This window comes from Scyliorhinus canicula, chromosome 9 (assembly GCF_902713615.1).
Source record: "Scyliorhinus canicula chromosome 9, sScyCan1.1, whole genome shotgun sequence".
Taxonomy (NCBI): Eukaryota; Metazoa; Chordata; class Chondrichthyes; order Carcharhiniformes; family Scyliorhinidae; genus Scyliorhinus; species Scyliorhinus canicula.
The window spans coordinates 104,109,414-104,130,510 of NC_052154.1; the positions used below are offsets into that span (position 1 = coordinate 104,109,414).

The 21,097-nt window shown below is 45.3% G+C and overlaps 1 protein-coding gene across 1 annotated transcript in view; it reads right to left on the reverse strand.

Moving 5' to 3' along the window:
- The window catches only part of nup160 (nucleoporin 160), a 123,027-nt gene that overhangs the window by 72,681 nt on the left and 29,249 nt on the right, over positions 1-21,097 (reverse strand). Inside the window, exons 10-14 of the mRNA XM_038807352.1 lie at positions 19,075-19,159; positions 15,754-15,822; positions 13,008-13,091; positions 12,359-12,529; positions 10,023-10,122 (exon numbers count right to left, since the gene is read on the reverse strand). Of these exons, the coding sequence (XP_038663280.1) occupies positions 10,023-10,122; positions 12,359-12,529; positions 13,008-13,091; positions 15,754-15,822; positions 19,075-19,159 (509 nt within the window). The remainder of the gene's footprint in view (positions 1-10,022; positions 10,123-12,358; positions 12,530-13,007; positions 13,092-15,753; positions 15,823-19,074; positions 19,160-21,097) is intronic.

A 21,097-nucleotide genomic window follows, 5' to 3' on the forward strand; every position in this document is an offset into this window, starting at 1 on the left:
ATTTTTGAAGAATAAAGGAATAAAGGGTTATGGTGTTCGGGCGGTAAAGTGGAGCTGGGTCCACAAAAGATCAGCCATGATCTCATTGAATGACAGAGCAGGCTCGAAGGGCCAGGTGGCCTACTCTTGCTTCTAGTGTAGTGTAAAGGGTTAATGGTCACGTTAATGAGGACAATGTTGTTAATGATGACATAAGCATGATATCAGGATCAGAATGTTCAAGAGGGTCCAAAAGAGCAAGACACAGAACATCTGTGTCCATGGAACTAGTTCCTTTTTAAAAATTAAATTTAAAGTACCCAATTTTTAAAAAATTAAGAGGCAATTTAGTGTGGCCAATCCACCTGCCCTTCACATCTGTTGGTTGTGGGGGTGAAACCCACGCAGACACGGAGAGAATGTGAAAACTCCACAAGGACAGTGACCCGGGGCTGGGATCGGACCCAGGTGGCTAACCATTGCGCCACCCAAAACTAGGTACTTATCGTGAAGTCTTTGTAAATAATTCTTCAGGGGCAGCAGGGTAGCATGGTGATTAGCATAAATGCTTCACAGCTCCAGGGTCCCAGGTTCGATTCCCGGCTGGGTCACTGTCTGTGTGGAGTCTGCACGTCCTCCCCGTGTGCGTGGGTTTCCTCCGGGTGCTCCGGTTTCCTCCCACAGTCCAAAGATGTGCGGGTTAGGTGGATTGGCCATGATAAATTGCCCGTAGTGTCCTAATAAAAGTAAGGTTAAGGGGGGGTTGTTGGGTTACGGGTATAGGTGGATACGTGGGTTTGAGTAGTGTGATCATGGCTCGGCACAACATTGAGGGCCGAAGGGCCTGTTCTGTGCTGTACTGTTCTATGTTCTAAATACTTTCAAGAGAAGCTATATACCAGCTGTCTCAAATCAATCTTAGGGAAAACAAACCCACATCAAAACAGAGTTGGAGCTAAGAATCTTAAGAATCGGAGACCACACACAGATTAGTAATCTACAGGTGAGGATTTGGAACAGCTCAAATTTGTGACAAAGAACAAAACTGAAAAGTACCTTGCTGGGAAACAGGGAAACACACAAATGTCGAAAGCCCCTAAACAGCCACTATCCATTCCACAGCCCTTCCAACATACTGAGTTTCTACGGCAAGGACAACGACAGCTTTGGACTGTGGGAGGAAACCGGAGCACCCGGAGGAAATCCACGCAGACTCAGGGATAAAGTGGAGATTCCGCACAGACAGTGACCCAATCAAATCTGGGATCCTGGAACAGAGACACAACTGTGCTAACCACTGTGCTATCCAAGTACTTTGATAAGTACTTCAGTTCTAAGAAGAGTCCAAGCCATTAAACGGGTGATTCAGCCAGAGTAACTAAAAGCTGGGTGAATCAATTGATTCATTTATTGATGACTTGTGTTGATTGGCTTGCATTTATGGTTACATAGCCTTAAGCAAGAGTTAATTCTCGACTACTTGACGATGCGCTTAGGACGGTTGCAATCCAAAGAGGATTTAATGTTAGAGAACAGTTTGCAAGGCAGGCAGAGCTATGACAGAAGAATCGGGGTGTACTTGAGAGATATCGGGGTTTGGGAGGGATCAAAATCAAAGAGGCCATTTGGGTCTGCATCAACCCTCTTGAAAGAGCACCCAGCCTAGGTCCACTCCCCTGTCCTATCCCCCTAACCACATTACCCCACCTATCCTGCAGAATGTTGGACTGTGGAAGGAAACTGGAGCACCTGAAGGAAACCCACGCAGACAGAGGGAGAACGTGAAACTCACACAGTTAGCTATGACCAGAATTGAATCTGGGTCCCTGGGGCTGTGCTACCACTGCGCCACCTTGCTGCTGCAGAAGCAGATGTGCTTGATGAGGCCCTAGATCTCACTACAGTCTTTGACACGACTGTCAATGCTTGTGAAGTCTTTGTTGCCTATTTGGAGGAGAATCATCCTTTCGTTGAAGAAGGTAATAAAGAGATGAACCGGTCTACTTATTCCACTGACGACAGGCTTCAATAATTTCAGGCTGACAGCAGTAAGATATCAAAAACTAATGAGATGCTTAATTCCAAGTTGGATTAAACCAATAGAGGAAGTTAAGAGCATATTAATTTGTGAAAATGTAAGCAGTAGTTCACACCGGAATCTCATCAGCAATACTCAGATACAGGAAAATTTTCTTTCAGTAACGAAAGTACTGATGCCCCAATCACAGAGCTTCTATACTGCAATGCCCATACACCTGAAGAGTACTATGCAGGAATTTCAGAGATCCAGGTCTGGAGGTTTATTCCACTGTTGGTGATGGGGCAATTCTACTTTCTCATGCTGACATAATGATGCCATTGCCTACAGCGGAGCACCTTCACACATGGAAATGATGCCATTACCTACAGAAAGTGAAAACCCTACCCAAGAAATAGTAATCAGGTTAACCTTTCTTATACTGTCTTCCAGATGTTTTACATTTTTTTTTCAATCTGCCAGATTCATTAATGTCTCAGGTATTGAACATTCCTTCTTCACAGAAGCTGAAAGTGCTTCATCATCTTCCTCTCCCCAGTGTGCACCGCTGAAGACAATTACAGAGCGAATGTCAGTTTGTTGCCTTTCTTTTCAAGGGATTGTGATCTTTCACGGTTTCTCTCTTGAATCAGACTCTCCTCGATTGGATTTCACCACCTTTTCAATCAGCCTGTCCCAAAAGCCAAAGCCCAGAAATCAGCTGTTGTGAGAAGCCGCTATCCCACTCCACAAATGTGCTCTCTTTCCAAGATGGAAGGGAACACATATACCCTACACTTCCTCCAAAAGATCCAAAAACACTGTTGAGGATTGAAATCGGTGACAGCGGCAAGTGCAGACTGCCAAGAGGAATTAGGATATAAAAGAAACCTGGCACATGGAAGGGCAGGAATTGGGTGTTAAATGTTCCTGGATGGCATTTAGTAAAGTTAGGAAAGGAAAAGGGGGCAGATGGCGGTATTGATTAAGGAGCTCATTGCAGTGCTAGAGAACGAGGATGCCCCAGCGGTTTCATGGACAGAATCGATTTGGCCAGAGGTAAGGAACAAAAACAATGTAACTTTGTTCCTCAATTACAGACCACTACAGATTAGTGGGAAGATTGCAGAGAAACAAAACTGCAAGGAAATTGCAGAGAGATTTGAAGATTAGAGGGTAATTAGAACAAGGGACTTAAATTATCTGAATATAGACAGGGTCAGTGGTAGTGTAAAGGGCAGGGACGGGTAAGAGTGTGCTCATGAAAACTTTCTACAACAGTATGTTTCCAGTCCAACGTAAAAGGAGCTGGTTCTTGGGAAAGAGATAGGCCAAGCGGATGAAGTGTCAGCAATCATAGAATTTACAGTGCAGAAGGAGGCCACTCGGCCCATCGAGTCTGCACCGGCTCTTGGAAAGAGCACCCTACTCGAGGTCAACACCTCCACCCTATCCCCATAACCCAGTAACCCCACCCAACACTAAGGGCAATTTTGGACACCAAGGGCAATTTATCATGGCCAATCCACCTAACCTGCACATCTTTGGACTGTGGGAGGAAACCGGAGCACCCGGGAGGAAACCCACGCAGACACGGGGTGGATGTGCAGACTCCACACACAGTGACGCAAGCCGGAATCGAACCTGGGATCCTGGAGCTGTGAAGCAATTATGCTATCCACAATGGAAGAACATTTAGGGAATGGAAAACTTGGATGACTGCGGAAAACGACAAAGAACAATCCAGAGTACAAATTATCAACTGGGGTAAAAAGTAACTTCAACGGGCTAAGAAAGGAGCTGGGCCAAATAAATTGGAGCCAACGATTGGCAGGAAAATCTGTAGTTGAACAATGGACTACCTTTAAAGAGATAGATCAGGCAGTCAAGGTACATTCCCTCAAAAGGGGAAGTTAGGGCAAACAAATCCAAAGCTTCTTGGATGACAAAGGAGGTTGAAATTAAGATGAAAAAGTGTGCTTATGATAGATGTAAGGTAGAAAATGTAATCCTGAACCAGGATGACCACGGAAGGGGGGGTGGAAAAGCAAATCAGAGAGACAAAGAGGGAGAATGAAATGAGATTGGCATACAGCAAAAAAAAAGGAATCCCAAAGTGTTCTTTGGGCATATACATAGTAGAAGTGTGATAAAGGAAGGGGGGTCAATTAGCAACCAAAAAGAGAATTTATGTGTGGAAGCAGGGGACATGTCTGAGATAATAAATTTTACCAAGGAAGAAGATGCTACCCAGGCCATGGTGAAAGAGGTAGTTCAGCCACTATGAGGCTTTAGAATTGATAAGGAGGTCAACAGGTTATCTGTACTTAAAGTGGACCAGACACTAGGGCCAGAAGGAATGCACACAAGGATATGGAGGGAAGGGAGTGTGGACATTTCAGACTTCCCCAGACTCAGGGTGGGTGTACACTGTTTTAATTAAACAAATGATCAATAAATTAAACACAAATGACTGGGAATGACAGCCACTGGTGGATCACGAACTCAAAGGAAATTTACAAATTAAAACCAAAGTATCACTCCCGGGGATGACGGCGCGGCCCAGCTCCTACTGGTAGCGGAAGACCCGAAGCGTATTAGTGGACTCCGCGTGCTCCATCTCCAAGACCACCCGGTCATGAATGTAGTCACAGTAGTGGAGAACGGCAGTGGTGTCGGACAACTCACTTGACCACCCACTGCCTGGGCTTAATAACGGCCAACCTGGCGCGGCTTAGGAGCAGGTTTACGGGGATGTCTCCTCCCTTCTCACTCCCCTCCACCAGTTGAAAAGGGGCTGGATTCTCCGCACACCGACGCCGAAATCACAGCCGGCGGGGGGCCGGAGAATCCATTTTCCCCCACACGGAATCAGGACCGGTGCCGGTTCCGATTCTGCAAGCCCCAAAAAGCGGCATACTCCCCCTAGGATCTACCTGCGGTCATTGCCGGAGGGCCACCCCGCCATGCTCCGCCCCAACCGGTTGAAGTCCCGACGGCGTAGATCTAATGTGGTCCAGCCGGGCGGGATACTCAGTCCACGGCCGCCCTGGTCAGGGACAGACCTGCGGTCATCTCCTTCCAAAACAGGTATACCGTTTTGGATACTGTTGGGGGAGATGACTCACCAGCGGAAGGCAGTAGTAGCCAGGCTCATGGCACCGTGTCTGACTCTGCAGCACAGAAGGGCAGGAAAAAGACTGGCAGGGCTATAGTCATAGTGGATTCAATCTTAAGGGGAGTAGACAGGCGTTTCTGTGGTCGAAAACGAGACTCCTGAATGGTATGTTGCCTCCCGGGTGCACGGGTCAGGGATGTCTCAGATCGGCTGCAGGACATACTGAAGGGGAGGGTGACCAGCCAGTTGTCGTGGTGCATATAGGCACCAACGATATAGGTAAAAAAATGGGATGAGGTCCTACAATCAGAATTTAGGGAGTTAGGAGATAAGTTAAAAAGTAGGACCTCAAAGGTAGTAATCTCAGGATTGCTACCAGTGCCACGAAACAGTCAGAGTAGAAATTTAAGAATAGTCAGAATGAATACGTGGCTTGAGAGATGGTGCAGGAGGGAGGGGGTTCAGATTTTTGGGACATTGGAACCGGTTCTGGGGGCGGTGGGACCATTACAAATCGGATGGTCTACACCTGGGCAGGACTGGAACTAATGTCCTCGGGGGTGCTTTTGCTAACACTGTTGGGGAGGTTTTAAACTAATGTGGCAGGGGGATGGGAACCAGATTAGGAAGTTAGAGGTCAGTAAAGAGGCAGCAACTAAAGCCAGTAAGGTACTGGATAATAAACTCAATGTGACTAAGGGGAAGAGTAGACAGGGAAAAGATGATGATCGCAAAGGGACAGGTGGTCTGAGGTGCATTTGTTTTAATGCGAGAAGTGTAGCAGGTAAGGCAGATGAACTTAGGGCTTGGATTGGTACCTGGGAATATGATGTTATTGGTTTTACTGAGACTTGGTTGAGGTATGGGCAAGACTGGCAACTAAATATCCCAGGATATAGATGCTTCAGGAGGGATAGAGAGGGAGGTAAAAGGGGCGGAGGAGTTGCATTACTGGTCAGAGATGATGTCACAGCTGTGATTAAGGAGGGCACGATGGAGGATTCGAGCACTGAGGCAATATGGATAGAGCTAAGAAATAGGAAGGGTGCAGTAACATTGTTGGGACTTTACTATAGGCCTCCCAAAAGCCAGCGTGAAATAGAGGTACAAATATGTAGACAGATTATAGAAAAATGTAGGAGCAATAGGGTGGTCGTGATGGGAGATTTTAACTTCCCCAACATTGAATGGGACTCATGTAATGTTGGAGGATTAGATGGAGCAGAATTTGTAAGGAGCATCCAGGAGAGTTTTTTAGAGCAGTTTGTAAATAGTCCAACTCGGGAAGGGACCATACTGGACCTGGTATTGAGGAAATCAGAGTGGTAAGACACCATGGGAATGTCCACAAGATGGCTCTCATTATGGGGTAACAGCCCCCAAGCTGATGTTGGAGCAGGACCAATGTGGAATTCCATCCGAACGGGGAATACCACGGTTTAAGGTTGTGGAGAACTTTGACCGTGAGCTGGACATTAACCAACTCACACCTAGCTAATTACTGCAGCATAATCCAGCCTGCTCCTCCGCCATTCAGCATATCCCGGACTCTAGTCACCCCAGCAGCCTGAGCTTTCTCTTCCACCAGCCATCCAAATCCATATTGATGGAGGTGCGGATTCTCGAGCAGGTTTCTAATGGGAGAGTACTCCGGAATGAGGACCATGTTCCAGAACTTAAATCAGATGCTTATCGAAAACAGGCAATACCTGTAAGGAGGCATGGAGACCCTCCAGGTCTATAATCAGGAGCTGCAAATCGTAACTGGAGCTGTGTACCTGGCAGAAGATATACATCAGCAGGGCATACCATCGGGGAGAGGGCTCTATGTAAAGGTATCGCTGCAGGGTCTGGACACAAAATCACCATCTGGGTGCGAAGGCACACCGGTGATTGACTGTCGCCCAAAATGGGAGATACAGAGCTTCAGCAGCCACCCAGTGTGTTCTTTTTCCCCCCGAAGTGATCGAGTTTCTTCTTATTTTCACGACAAATTCCGGGGAGGGGGTCAAAGTGACCAGCCGGTACCATAGCAAGGCGGCGAACAGCTGGCTTATGGCCAACACTTGACTCCTGTAAGACAGTAGTCGGAACAGATTTGCCCAGCATCCTAGGCGAATGATCACTTTGATCTCCAGCTCCGCCAGTTCGCTGGCCAGGATTCTCTGGCGGCACTAAGATGGACTCCTAGGAAAAGGAGATTGGTGGTTCTCCAGGCAACCAGATTGAGTGTAGAGGTGTAAAGTCAAAAAAGGTAGCAGGACAAGTGGAGAAAGGAGTTAATAAAGCAAACAGTGTCTTGGGCTTCATTAATAGCAGCATAAAGTACAAGGGAAAGGAGGTTATGTTGAATTTGTGTAAGACTACTATTATGTACAGTTCTGGGCACCACATTATAAGAATGAAGTCAACACGTTGGAGAGAGTGCAGAAGAGGTTTCGGGGAATGGTTCCAGGAATTTTCATTTATGAAGTAAGATTGGAGAGGTTGGGACCCTTTTCCTTCAAAAAAGGCCGAAAGGAGATTTAATAGATATGTTTAAAATCATGAACTTGTACAGAGTAGATACGGAGAAACTGCTCTCACTCATGAAAGAATCTCGAATGAGGGCACAGATTTAAAAATATATATTTTTTTTAAGGGGCAATTTAGCACGGCCAATCCGCCTACCCTGCACAAGTTTTGGGTTCTGAGGATGAGACCCATGCAGACACAGGGAGAATATGCAAACTCCATACAGACAGTGACCCGGGGCCGGGATCGAACTCAGATCCTCAATGTCATAATGCAGCAGTGCTAACCACTGCACCAGCATGCCACCCAGATTTAAAATAATTGATAAAACAATTAAAAGCGATGAGAAAAATACAGTGAGTTAGGGTCTGTAATGCTTTTTTATTAATGCATTCATGGGATGCAGGCATCACTGGCTAGGCCAGCATTTATTGCCCATCCCTAATCACCCATATTATGAGGGCATTTAAGAGTCAACCATATTACTGTGGATCTGGACTAGGCCAATCAGTAAGGATGGCAGATTGCCTTCCCTCGAGGGCATCAGTGAGCAGATGGGCTTTTATGACAATCGACAATGCCTTCACGGTCATCGTGAGACTTTTAATGTAAGATTTTTACTGGCTACAACTTCCAGCATCTGCCATGGTTAAGATTCGAACCTGGGCCCCAGACTATGATTCATGGCGTCTGGATTTCTAGTCCGGCGACAATACCACTACACACTGCCTTCCCCCTAACTACCAGACCAGTGACAATAAGACTACATCACCGCCTCCCCAGGAGGTGGAGGCAGATTGAATCGAGATTTTCATGAGGGAATGATAATTATTTGAAAACAAACAATGTGCAGAGTTACAGGGAAACGGCACTGGGGGAAATGCTCATTTGGAGAGCTGGTGCTGACCCATCGGTCGAAAGGCCTCCTTCTGCATCCCAACAATTCTGAGATTCATGCTGCTGCTGAGTTTATAACCTCATTGCAGGTTTTGCACTTTTCCGGTTATAATCGAGAGATATTAAAAGTTTTACTTCACATAAAAGGAGAAATTTACCCTGTGAGAATAGCAGTGCAAGCCTAAATCAGCAGCTGAGATTTAAAATCATTCCGTGAGTGAATAGCAGTATATGTCTAAATGGCATCCTTCAGCACTGTAAATTCTATGATTCTATTAAATCAGCAGCTGAGATTTAAAATCAGTGTGGGTGAGGCAATGTCTAAAATGGTGGGGATGAGGGTGGAGTCATGCCTGAAAGTGCAAGTCTTCAGGGTATCAGAACAGCCAGATCTCTTCATGGGGAGGAGGGCCGGTGCCCTTGCCTTTCTGATCACCCGTTGGAGAATCCTCCTCAGCTGGCAGTCAGCAACGCCGCCTAAAGCTACAGACTAGCCAAATGGAGAAAATCAAATTCGCCATCGTGGCTCGGAAGAAGGTTTCCATAGAACGTGGGAGCCATTCACTTGGTTGTTCCAAGACCTGTTTGTAGCCAACAACTAGGTAGCCAAAGACAAAGAGGTGCAACGCACCCAATACCCACTGTGTAAAAAAAAGTTGCCTTGTACATCTCCTCTAAACCTTGCCTCTCGCACCTTAAACCTATGCCCCCTAGTAATTGATCACTCTACCCTGGGGAAAAGCCTCAGGCTATCCGTTCTGTCTATGCCCCTCATAATTTTGTAGACCGCTATCAGGTCGCCCCTCAACCTGCGTCGTTCCAGTGAGAACAAATTGAGTTTATTCAACCTCTCCTCATAGCTAATGCCCTCCATACCACGCAACATCCTGGTAAATCTCTTCTGCACACTCTCTAAAGCCTCCACATCCTTCTGGTAGTATAGCGATCAGAATAAGGGGCATAGGTTTAAGGTGCGAGGGGCAAGGTTTAGAGGAGATGTACAGGCAAGTTTTTTTTTACACAAGAGGGTATTGGATGCCTGAAACCCGTTGCCAGAGGAGGTGGTGGAAACAGGCACGATAGTGACTTTTGAGGAGCATCTTGACAAATACATGAATAGGATGGGAATAGAGGGATATGGACCCTGGAAGCGTAGAAGATTTTAGTTTAGACTGGCAGCATGGTCGGCGCAGGCCGGAGGGCCTGTTCCTGTGCTGTACATTTCTTTGTTCTTTGTGAGAGAGAATAGCAGTGTCCATTTAAACCAGCAGCTGAGATTCAAAATCACCGTGTGTAAGAATAGCAGTGCATGCCCAAATCAGCAGCTGAGATTTATGGTCAGAGATTGTCAAGTCTCAAAACATTGTGAAGTGATAGTGAACCAAAAACTAACCATTCCTGCAATAACAGGAAGACGACAAAGAGACAGCAAAACAATTAGTAAGTACAGAACATCGATTATTCTTCAATTCGACCCCTTGACCATAGTTAACTCACCATCCGTGAGGGAACACTCATCTTCCAAAAACAGGCACTCATCCGATGACATGTAGAGGTGGTCAATGGTAAGGCAGGGAAAGAAGAAAGAGATGAATCCCTATGTAAAAGCGATAAGAAAAAAGCTGTCACAACATCTCCTAAAATATTCAGCTCATCCTCACCAAACCCACAGTTTTCACTGGGTTATTCATGTAATTTGAATATACTTATGCAATGCTCAGATTGTCACACAAGGAGTTCAGTGTGTCATCCAAGGTTTTTCATTAAAGGGTAAAAGGAGGGACTAGGATTTTATTTGCCGGGTGCAGGGGTGGAGAGAGAAAGGAGGAGGTTGCAGCCATTCTCTTCAACATTAATCTGTAATCTCACTGCCAATCTCTCAGAGGGAATTCTGTTCTGAGTAATAGAAACCTAGTGTTCCGTTAGCTGCAATAAGCACACTCACTGACCAGCAGTTCTAGTTATCAGAACAAAATGTAAATTTATTGGAATTCAGGCAGCACGGTGGCACAGAGATTAGCACTGCTGCCTCACGGCACCGAGGTCCCAGGTTCGATCCTGGCTCTGGGTCACTGTCCGTGTGGAGTTTGCACATTCTCCCCGTTTTTGCATGGGTTTCGCCCCCACAACCCAAAGATGTGCAGGGTAGGTGGATTGGCCACTCTAAATTCCACTTTAATTGGAAAAAATGAAAACATCTGGATTATTTAAATCACAAAAGCTACAGCATCTACCTCCAGTTCTCAAGGGAGATGGCTGAATGGGCAGATCTTTGACTGACTATCTAAAGAAAGCAATGCTTTCAAGAAAGAGGGGACGTCAGATGCGGTTAATATGTCAAAGTATTCTGTGATTTTACAGCCATCAGAAACAAGCTGTGTTTCAAAGTCTATACCAGCTAATGATTAAGTCAGAGATGTTAGACTGATGCTTTCCACTGCAATGTCAGGAAGCAAACTGCATCGCTGTTTCTGTAACTTGCCAAAACCAAGAGGACACATTCTCATCGTCAAACTGACAACCACTCATTCAATGACTCAGCTGAGGAAGGAGCAGTGCTCTGAAAGCTAGTGATTTGAAACAAACCTGTTGGACTTTAACCCAGTGTTGTAAGACTTCTTACTATGCCCCCCCCCCCCCCCCCACCCCACGCCCCAACAGTCCAACGCCAGCATCTCCACATCAATTTATTTTATTTAAATTAAAGGAAACTTTGCATTTATATTGCATCTTTGCTAATCTCAGCTGATGCAGTGAAGTCAGTGTTGTGTAGAAAACACAACAGCCAATTTGAAGAGTAAGATCCTATATACAATTTGATTACAACCAGATAACTAGCATCGCTTTTTGCCTTGCACTATCATTCCTTTTGTCATGTACTCTCTCCTGTTGTTCAGCTGATCAGCTTTTGTTCTCCCCCGTCCCTTGCTTAAAAACTTGGAAATATCCCTGTATTGAAGTGGGATCATTGACCTGAAACTTTATCCCATTCTCTCTCTCCGCAGATACTGCCAGATCTGATGAGTATTTACAGCATTTTTGGTTTTAAAACTGTTCTAAGTGTTGGTTCAGGAATAAATATTGATCCGCACGCTGTGGAGAATTTCCCAGCTCTTTTTCAAGTTAATGCTATGGGATAGTGCATCTACCCAAGAGGGCGCAGGCACCAACTCCGTTGAATGTCTCATCTGAAAGATGGCACTTCCAACAGGATGGCATTCCCACAGTCCTGCGTGGGAGTGTCAGCTTCAATTTTCCACGAGACTGAACCATTGAACCCATAAGTGGGGAGTTGGTGGTACAATGATAATGTCAATGGACTGGTAATCCAAACACGCAGGCTAATTCTCAGGGACATGGATTCAAATCCCACCACGGCAGCTAAACTCAATCAGTAAATGGTGACCATGAAACTATCACCGATTGTCGTAAAAATACATCTACTTCACTAATGTCCTTTAGGGAAGGAAATCTGCCAACCTGGCCTATGACTCCGGAACAATGTGTCTGAACTATCTTCTGCTTAACAAGCTAATCAAGGACAATTAGGAATGGGAACAAAATGCTGTCCTCCCGATGCCCACATCCCATGAAAGAATAAAATAAACCTGCTAGCCTGGGGGAGAGAATGATGCCCTGTTCCTTTGCTCACGCCATGGATTCTTACATGGCCTAAATTATGCACCTCATCTGTGTGGAAATCAGATTAACGTATTACATTATTTTTGGAGTGGAAGGGGCAGGTAATAACCCCTGGTCAAGTTTTTGTTAAGGGCAGTGCTACAAGGAGCTTCTCAGACTGCTGCTGGGAACAGCTATGACCAAACTCTCACCTTTTTCAACAGGCACACCATGTTGGTACGTGCATTGACGAGTAATGCCAGGGGTCTTGCCAGGGCCTCCTGGTACTGTAGGGAGCAGGCGTAGAACTTGGACCAGAATTCCACTTGTAGCTGACGGTACACCTCCTGTGAGAACTCGTACTCGGTCACACTGTTCTGAATCTGAACACAGCAATAGCAAAGATTACAACTAACAGTACCCAGCACCAAACCTCAAACTCAAAAAGGAATGTTAGAGTAAATGAGGCAGATCAAAATCAACACCATTTGCACATAATGTTAAAAAGGTCTTCCCATTTCAAATTCATTTATTTCCCTTGCTAGCAAAATAAAACCAACATATTTTTGAATATGAAAGAATGCAAACAGGCTAGATTGAATCAACTTTCAAAAACAATTAATGAGCTAGAAACAGTCATATTGTGGAACGGAGAGAGAAGAAACGCTGCATTTTAATTGCTAGACACATGAAGGTGGTGAGAAGCTGCACAAAAATCAAGGAGCAGGGGTGACTAAACTACATTGTGCTACATCTTTAAAAGTTGCCTCATAAAAGTGCAGATATTCCAGGAACAAGCTTTTTCAGACTGATCAGAAATGGAATTCTGGATTTAAAGAACATTGACATCTCCAACATTACCGCATTTTCCACAGCTAACGTCACTTCTTTCTTCAGTCCATCCATAGATGGATCCAGGATTCTATCTGCCCCTCGACAATATATCTAAAACAAGGATTAAAAGACACAATGACAAGAAAACCTTAGTAGTTTAATACACTGATATTGAACAAATAAGGGTGTGATTTTGATGGGTTTGATAACAGGCTAAACGTGATACAGATCCATAAATCTAACCATTTCAACTCCAAACACTTCCAGGTGCCTGACATCCTTCGACAGTGGCTCCATTTGCCAGTCATGTTTGGGATGAAGACTCGGCTAACTCATGAGGGAAGACCAAGAGGGGAAAGGAAGAACTAATAGTTATTTATCCTCATAATGTGTGGCCAAGGCAACTGATTCCAGAGTTTCCTGAGGCTGCCTGAACCAAGTTCATTAGTCCATTGTCAAGGAGAGGGCAATTTCAACTGTGATAACAGGCCATTGTGCAATAAGTGGCAAACCACTTAAAGAGTCAATGCGTAAGTAGTGATTACTCAAAAGAAGCCGACTGCTTTTGACATACTGAGAACTGTAAGGTTGTCAATGCTCCCAATATGTTTTGAATTGAATACTATCGAGTTACTTGCTTGATGGTAAATAAACTATCCATTGGTCTATGGGCTGAACCCCAGTCTGATTTATACACTCAGTTTCCCAATTGAAAACATGAAAAATCACGTGGTTGACCCCCAGTTATTCAGTGTACAGCTGCACCAGCCCTCGCTTTGACAGAGATTTATCTAGATATTGGCTAGGCAAATGGCCCAATCCATAGTTGACTGGAGGACTGCTTGTGTGTGTGGCTCATGATGTTGAACCCAAATGGAATAGGCAGAGACAAGTGCTAAAACTCAGAAGAAACGTGTAGTAGATTAGTTGAGCGTCTGGTCATTTATCTGGCCCACTTTATCCTGCTGACTGATCTGATTCACTAGGACTGTTTGCAACACTGATGGAGCCTAACTCATTGACCATAAACCTGAACAATTGGGCGCAGCAGACTTTTCTCTTCAAGTCGATCAGAATGTTGGAGGATCTCATTCACAGGCAAAGTCAACTTGAACACGGTGCTACTGAACTACCTGGACACCTATAATACTATTATAATCCTACTGTTCAAACTGCCAACTCTCAGTATTCATCACTAATAGCTGTGCCCCTGAACTGACCACATCACATCCCATCAGTTGTGAAACCCCCCCAAATAAACATTTCACCAGAGTACTTGCAGTTAACCAGCAGCAACTCAACATAAACAAGCCACTCTCAAATTTTTAGCGTTTTTTGGGATTACGGTTCAAATTATTGTTCTGAAAGGCAGGTATATAGTTTTTCAATACAGCTGCAGAGAGATTCACCACACACCAACTTGATTATTAAGCTGTTTAAACTGCATTTTATTAAACTGAGGGGTTGACCATTTAAACCAACACCACACGAAAAACTGAGTAATTTGGTTCATGTCCCACTTCAGAGTCTCCAGAACACAATCCAGGCAGACACTCTGGAGCAGTACTGTGGGCCTACTGCATTGTCAGTAAGATGGTTGCTCCCTCAAGGTGGCTCTGAATAATCCCACAGTGCTATTTAAAGTGGAGCAATGCGATTTCTTCTGGTGACCTAGTCAGTAATTATATGCCTCATCCAATGTGCCCAAGAAACAAATAATCTGGACACTTGCTGCATTTCCTACATTACAACAGGGGCTACAGGTCAAACGGTAATAATTCCCATGGGACATCCTGATAATACAAAACAAGTGTCTTATAAACCCAAATCCTTATATTCAGTAGGAATAAAGCAACTTTCTAATCAAGTGTTCTCAGGAGCTGGCTGACACCAGCAGCATTTATTAATTTCTCTGATGCAATGATACTTGTTAAGGGCCAGGGTTTAGAGAACCCCAAAGTGTATCATGGAGTTCACCTGACCCACAACTTTTAATAGATTGTGGTATGGGGAGCACACGGCCCACTCTACAGGTGTAGTAGAGCACAAATGGAAAAGTATTTTTTAAAGCAAAACAATATTTATTCTATGAACTCAAGTTAACCTTTTAAAAACATACAGCGAACATCTTAGCAACCATTAATTCAAATACAATCCCCAAAGACAACAATACTAAGTAATCCTTTAAGCTTTCCTTTTAACATCCATAAGACTTAAAAACAAAACCTTTCACAGAAGCACCTCATGTTTAACTTCACTACTGAGAACAGTTATCACGTTGAAATCAGCAAATGACCATTCATAAGCTTCCAGAGATTCATACACACCCTGCTGTGATTGCAGGTTCTCCAAAATTCAAATGAAATCAAACCCACCCTGTAGCAAAACGCCTAAAGTGAAAGTAAAAAGCTGACATACAGCCCAGTTCCACCCACTCTGACATCACTGCAGTAATAAACACCCATTTCTTAAAGGTACTCTCACTAGATATTTATATACACACCCATTTATAAACACCCATTTCTTAAAGGTATTCTCACATAACATACTTCACAGAACGAGATCACGAAGAGGGAGCTGCATAAAGTGCAATGGAACCAACATGCAGGGAGGCGGGAATAAGAGTTGAACTATCACAGACATCTCATACACCGACACCTTGGGCCAATGAACCAGCCACCTTATGAACACAGGCCGGAAGCCCAGTCGGAATAACATTACAATAAAGTAGCAAAGCTTGAATATTAACGAACAGTACAGAAACTTGGATTACCTGCAGAGCTTTCAGTAGGGCCTGAGCTGTAAACCGACCTGGGGCGAACAGGTATTCTAGGTAGGCTTCCTGTGGAGAGACCAGGATTTCAATTAGTTATCACAACTTGCATTGACATTGTGCCTTTAAATGTATTTAATCTCAGCGCTTCACAGGAGTATAATTGGACAAACATTTGACACCAAGCCAGAGATTTCAGGACATGCTGGGCCAAAGAGAGGTAGAAATGTTGGGAGACTGAGGGAAGAAATATCAGAGCCTCAGTTGTTATGGTGGAAAGGAGGAATACAGGAGTGTGAAGAGGCCAAAATTGGGGGAGTGCAGAGGTCTGAGGACTGGAAGATGTTCCAAAGATGGGTTAGAGCTAAGGCTAGGTTTAGGTTAGCTGTGGAATAAGGACAAGGAACAATCTAAAGTAAAAAAGGTTTAGTTGGAGGAGGGCCAAAGTCATGGTGTGAGAATCCAAGACTGACAGACAAAACTAGAATGGAACAATGGACTGTTTTTAAACAGGAGATGATCTGGGGCACAATCAAGGTACATTCACATGAGGGGGAAATATAGGGCAAAGAGATCCTGAGCTCCCTGGCATGCAGCTATCATACAAGGGAATCCAAAAGACGACATGACGAGTAAAAGTACAGTAAGGTATGGCCAATTAGGGACTGAAAAAGAAGACCCATACATGGAAGCAGAGGACATGGTAGAATAAGGCATTAGGCTTTACCAAGGAAGATGCTAATATGTCATAGTAAAAGAGAAGGTAGTTGAACATTGGATGAGTTAAAATTGGATAAAAGCCGAGTATTAAAAGTTGATAAGTCACGAGAGCGGGATTAGATGCATCTGAGGATGAGTGTGGGGAAATGTCAGAGGCACTGGCTACAATCTTCCAAACTTCCTTAGATACAGGAATGGTGTCAGAGAACTGGAGAATTGCAAATATTACATCCTTGCTCAAAAAAGGGTGCAAGAATAAACCCAATAACTACAGGTCAATCGGTTTAATCGCAGGAGGGAAGATGGTGGCATTGTGGTAATCTCACTAGTCGATACTCTGGGGACATGGGCTTAAATTCTACCACTGCAGCTGGTAGAATTCAAATAGTTTTAAAAATCTATGAAAGCTGGTCTCCGTACGGTGACTGTGAAACATCATCGATTGTCATAAAGGCCCATTGGCTGGACTCTCAGATTTTAAGGCTCCCCACGCTGGCGTGGGAATGTAGCGTTTTATGACAGACAAAATGGTGTAAAACAGCCACCGATCCTCCATTTGGCTGGGAGCTAGCATCAAGGCAGCGTAGAACACCCGACTCTAGCTGCTGATACAGCCCGGAGAATAGCCGGGTCCATGGCCGTGCATGCGGACGACGGCAGCCTGCAGTGGCTATACCGTGAAACATGGCGCTGGCCGCTTGTGGACCCTCTTTGGCCAGCTTGTGCACCCCGGACCACCCTCCAACAGTGCCTCAGCCCCTGACAAAGTCCCCCTGTCGCGGATCGGCCCTCCCCCGACTGTGGCGGCGCTGGACTGAGTCCGCAGTCGCCATGCCGGGTTCCCGACGGATAAGACCACACGTGCCCCACGCCACGGGAACTCGGCCAGTCGGGGCAGAGCATTGGAGGGGGTGGGCCTCAGACAATGTCCTGTGGATGTTAATACACCACTTTGGAGGGGGCGGAGCATCGTGAAAGCAGCTCCCCCCTGATTCGGACGTGAGCGGGGATTCTCTGGCTGATCGCTGAACGCAATTCCGGCGTCGGCAACCGGAGAATCCGGCCCCATTTGGTTCACCAATACCGTTTAGGGAAAGAAATAGGTCATCCTTACCCGGTCTGGTCTACATGTGACTCCAGACCCACAGCAATGTGACTGACTCTTATCTGCCCTGAGAAATTGTTTAGCGAGCAGTTCAAGTGCAATTAGGGATGGGCAATAAATGCTGGCCCAGCCATTGGCGCCAACATCTAATGAAAGAATTAAGAATAAGAAACAACAATCTGGGAGAAAATTAACAATCACTTGGGCAAACATTATTAATTAAGCAAAATCAGAATGATTTGTTTAACTAAATTGAATGACTTTTTGAGGTGCCAGAAAAGTACTGCAGTCGATGTGGTGTTCAGGGACTTCCAATAATTGATGGACCCGTCAGCAAAGTGGAGGCTCATGCAATAAAGGGTAGAGTATAACAGTCAGGAAGTTACTATGATAATTTATAAAACACAGGTGCAGCGTCAATTGAAGTATTGTGTATAGTTGTTGACACCACGCTTAGGAAGGAAGGAAGGACTTTAGAGAGTACAGAAAGGATTTTAGAAAATAGTTTTAGGGATGGGACACATCAGCTATTGGCAGATTGGAGAACATGGTGCTGCTCTCCTTTGAGAATGTTAAAAGGAGACTTGCGAGGCATAGGCAAAATTACAAGGACTCTACTCAGAGTAGAGATAGAAAAGCTGCTCCAATCGGTGGAACGTTCAAGAACACTGATTAAGGAGTTTGGCAAAAGAACCAAATATGGCACGAGGAAAACTAAAAATGCTGTGAGTAGTTAGGATCCAGAACATATCACATCAACAGTGTGGAGGCAGATTCAGTCAACTTTAACATCTGAAGAGAATAGATTTGTGGCTACAGGGAAAAGGGTCGAGGTGGGGACACAGAGAAAGAGCTGGGGCAGGGGTGACAAAGATATACAAAACGGGAAGAAATTTTCTCCTTTGGTTTCCGATTCCAGCATCCGCAGTAATTTGCTTATATACAAACTAGGAGCAGGCCATTAGGCCTTTCGAGCCTGTCCCTCCATTCATTATGGTAATGAGCCCACTTTGCCCTCATTAGCCTCAAGAGTACATCGCGCGCAACCCGGAAACCCCGAAGAGCACATCGCGCACAACCCGGAAACCCCGAAGAGCACATCGCGCGCAACCCGGAAACCCCGAAGAGCACATCGCGCGCAACCCGGAAACCCACAAAAGCACATCACGCGCAACCCAGAAACCCCCAAGAGCACATCCAACTCACTACGGGGTTAGGCAGTGCGCGGTGGCCAGCGCCTCGGGGATTGGCAGCGCGCCGTGGCCAGCGCCTTGGGGATTGGCAGCGCGCCGTGGCCAGCGCCTTGGGGATTGGCAGCGCGCCGTGGCCAGCGCCTCGGGGTTCGGCAGTGACGAGCGCCTCGGGGATAGGCAGTGACAAGCATCTCGGGGATAAGCGCTGTCTAACCCCGAGGCGCTCCTTGCAGCGAGCTCCGTGGATCCCTCCGAGACTATGCGTCAGGCTGGACCGAAGGTCTGACAGGAATGAATGCTCACCTTAGGGTCCCGATCCTCTGGTATGTGTAATTCTTCATCAGCAACAGGCTCTGTGAAGACCTGGTTCCACTGTCCAGCATTATTACTGCAACAAAAGAAAAGCATCGTCCTTTCATTGCAGACCACATCAGTTCCAGGGGTAACACTGCTCCACATTCATTTGATGCTCCTCTTCTCCTGAAGGCATGGATTCATTCAGGAAAATTGCTGACAATGCTACCCCTGCCATTCTCCACTACCGTCCCACAACCACCCTTTACATTGGAGCCAATTGAGCCTCCATGTGGTATTTGATAAAGAAGTCAAAGAAAGACATATTGTCCCTTTTCTGCTGAGAGTGGAGTCCTGAGTGAAAAGACAGGGAAGGAATGCTGACTGAACTTCCTATGTTCAATGAGATCACCTCTCATTCTCAATACCAGACAATGTGAACCCAATTTACTCTGCTTCTCATCTCACAGACCAATCTGCTCAACCCTCACTGTACTACCTGCAGGTTTATCACAACCATCTTCTCAAGGGCAACTAGGGATGGACAATGAATGCTGCACTGACCAGCAATGCCCACATCCCATAAATTAATTTTAAAAGTCCTTTATTGAATATGGAGGCCAAAACTGCTAGTTGTAGTCTCACTAAAGCACTATACAACCTTGGGAAGATATTCTTGTGCTCCTTGTAGCAAAGGCCTACATGCCATTTGCCTCCCCAATTGCTAGCGGAACCTACATACTAACTTTGTGTTCCCTGTACAAGAACACCCACGTCTCTTTGAACTTTAGCTTTTACAATTTTCACATCTTTAAAAAAAAAATTCTGATAACCTCACATTTGCCCACACTGTACTCCATTTGCCACTTTGCTGCCTACTCACTTAACCTGCCCACATTTCTTTGCTGCCTGTGTCCTCCCACACCTCACCTTTCCACCTCATTTTGTTGTCAGCAGACTTTGATACATTATTCCCTATCTCTTTATCCAAGTCATTAATATGGATTGGAAATAACGGAGTGCCCAGCACTGATCCCTGCAGCACTCCGTTAGTCACAGCCTTGTGACTTAAAACACCCCATTTAGCCCACTCCCTTCCTCCTGTCTATTAACCAATCCTCCATCCATGCTGATGTACTATTCCAAACTCCCTGAACCATTACCTTGGCTATTAACTCTTCGTTTGGCATCATATTGACTGCTTTTTGGAAATCCATCTACTGGTTCCTCTATCCACCCATTAACATTCTGAAAAACAAGTTTATCAAGTAGGATTTCCATTTACTAAAACCATGTTGACTGGTTCTAATCATGCTATACTTTTCCAAGTGCACTGTTGAGACCTTTAATAATGGATCTCAGTATTTTCCCAACAACCGAAGTTGGAGTGCTTCCCTTCTCTTTCGTTTCTTGAAAAATGCTGTAACATTTGCCAACTTTCAATCTGATGGGACAGGTTCTGAATCTGAGAAATTTTGGAAGATCACATCGGGAAGACCCACCATTCCTACAGCTATCTCATTTAGATCCCTTGGATGTAGGCCATCACATCCCAGGGATTTGTCGGATTTTAGTCCCGCAAGTTTCTCCAATGGGTGGCACGGTAGCACAGTGTTTAGCACTGTTGCTTCACAGCACCAGGCTCCAGGTGCGATTCCTGGCTTGGGTCACTGTCCGTACGGAGTCTGCACGTTCTCCTTATGTCTGTGTGGGTTTCCTCGGGGTGCTCTGGCTTCCTCCCACATGAAGAACGAAAGATGTGCTTTTAGGTCATTTGGACCTTCTGAATTCTTCCTCTGGTACACCAAACAGGTGCCGGAATGTGTGACTAGGGGCTTTTCACAGTAACCTCATTGTAGTGTTAATGTAAGCCTCCTTGTGGCAATAATAAAGGTTATTAACGGCCTAACTCTGGGATTACCCTCTATTCAGAGTACGAAACTTGGGACTTCTGTGAAGTCAGACAATATTTTTTTCAATAGCTCTGCCATTTCCTCACTCGCCATCACATTTCTCCTGTTTGTGCTTCTGA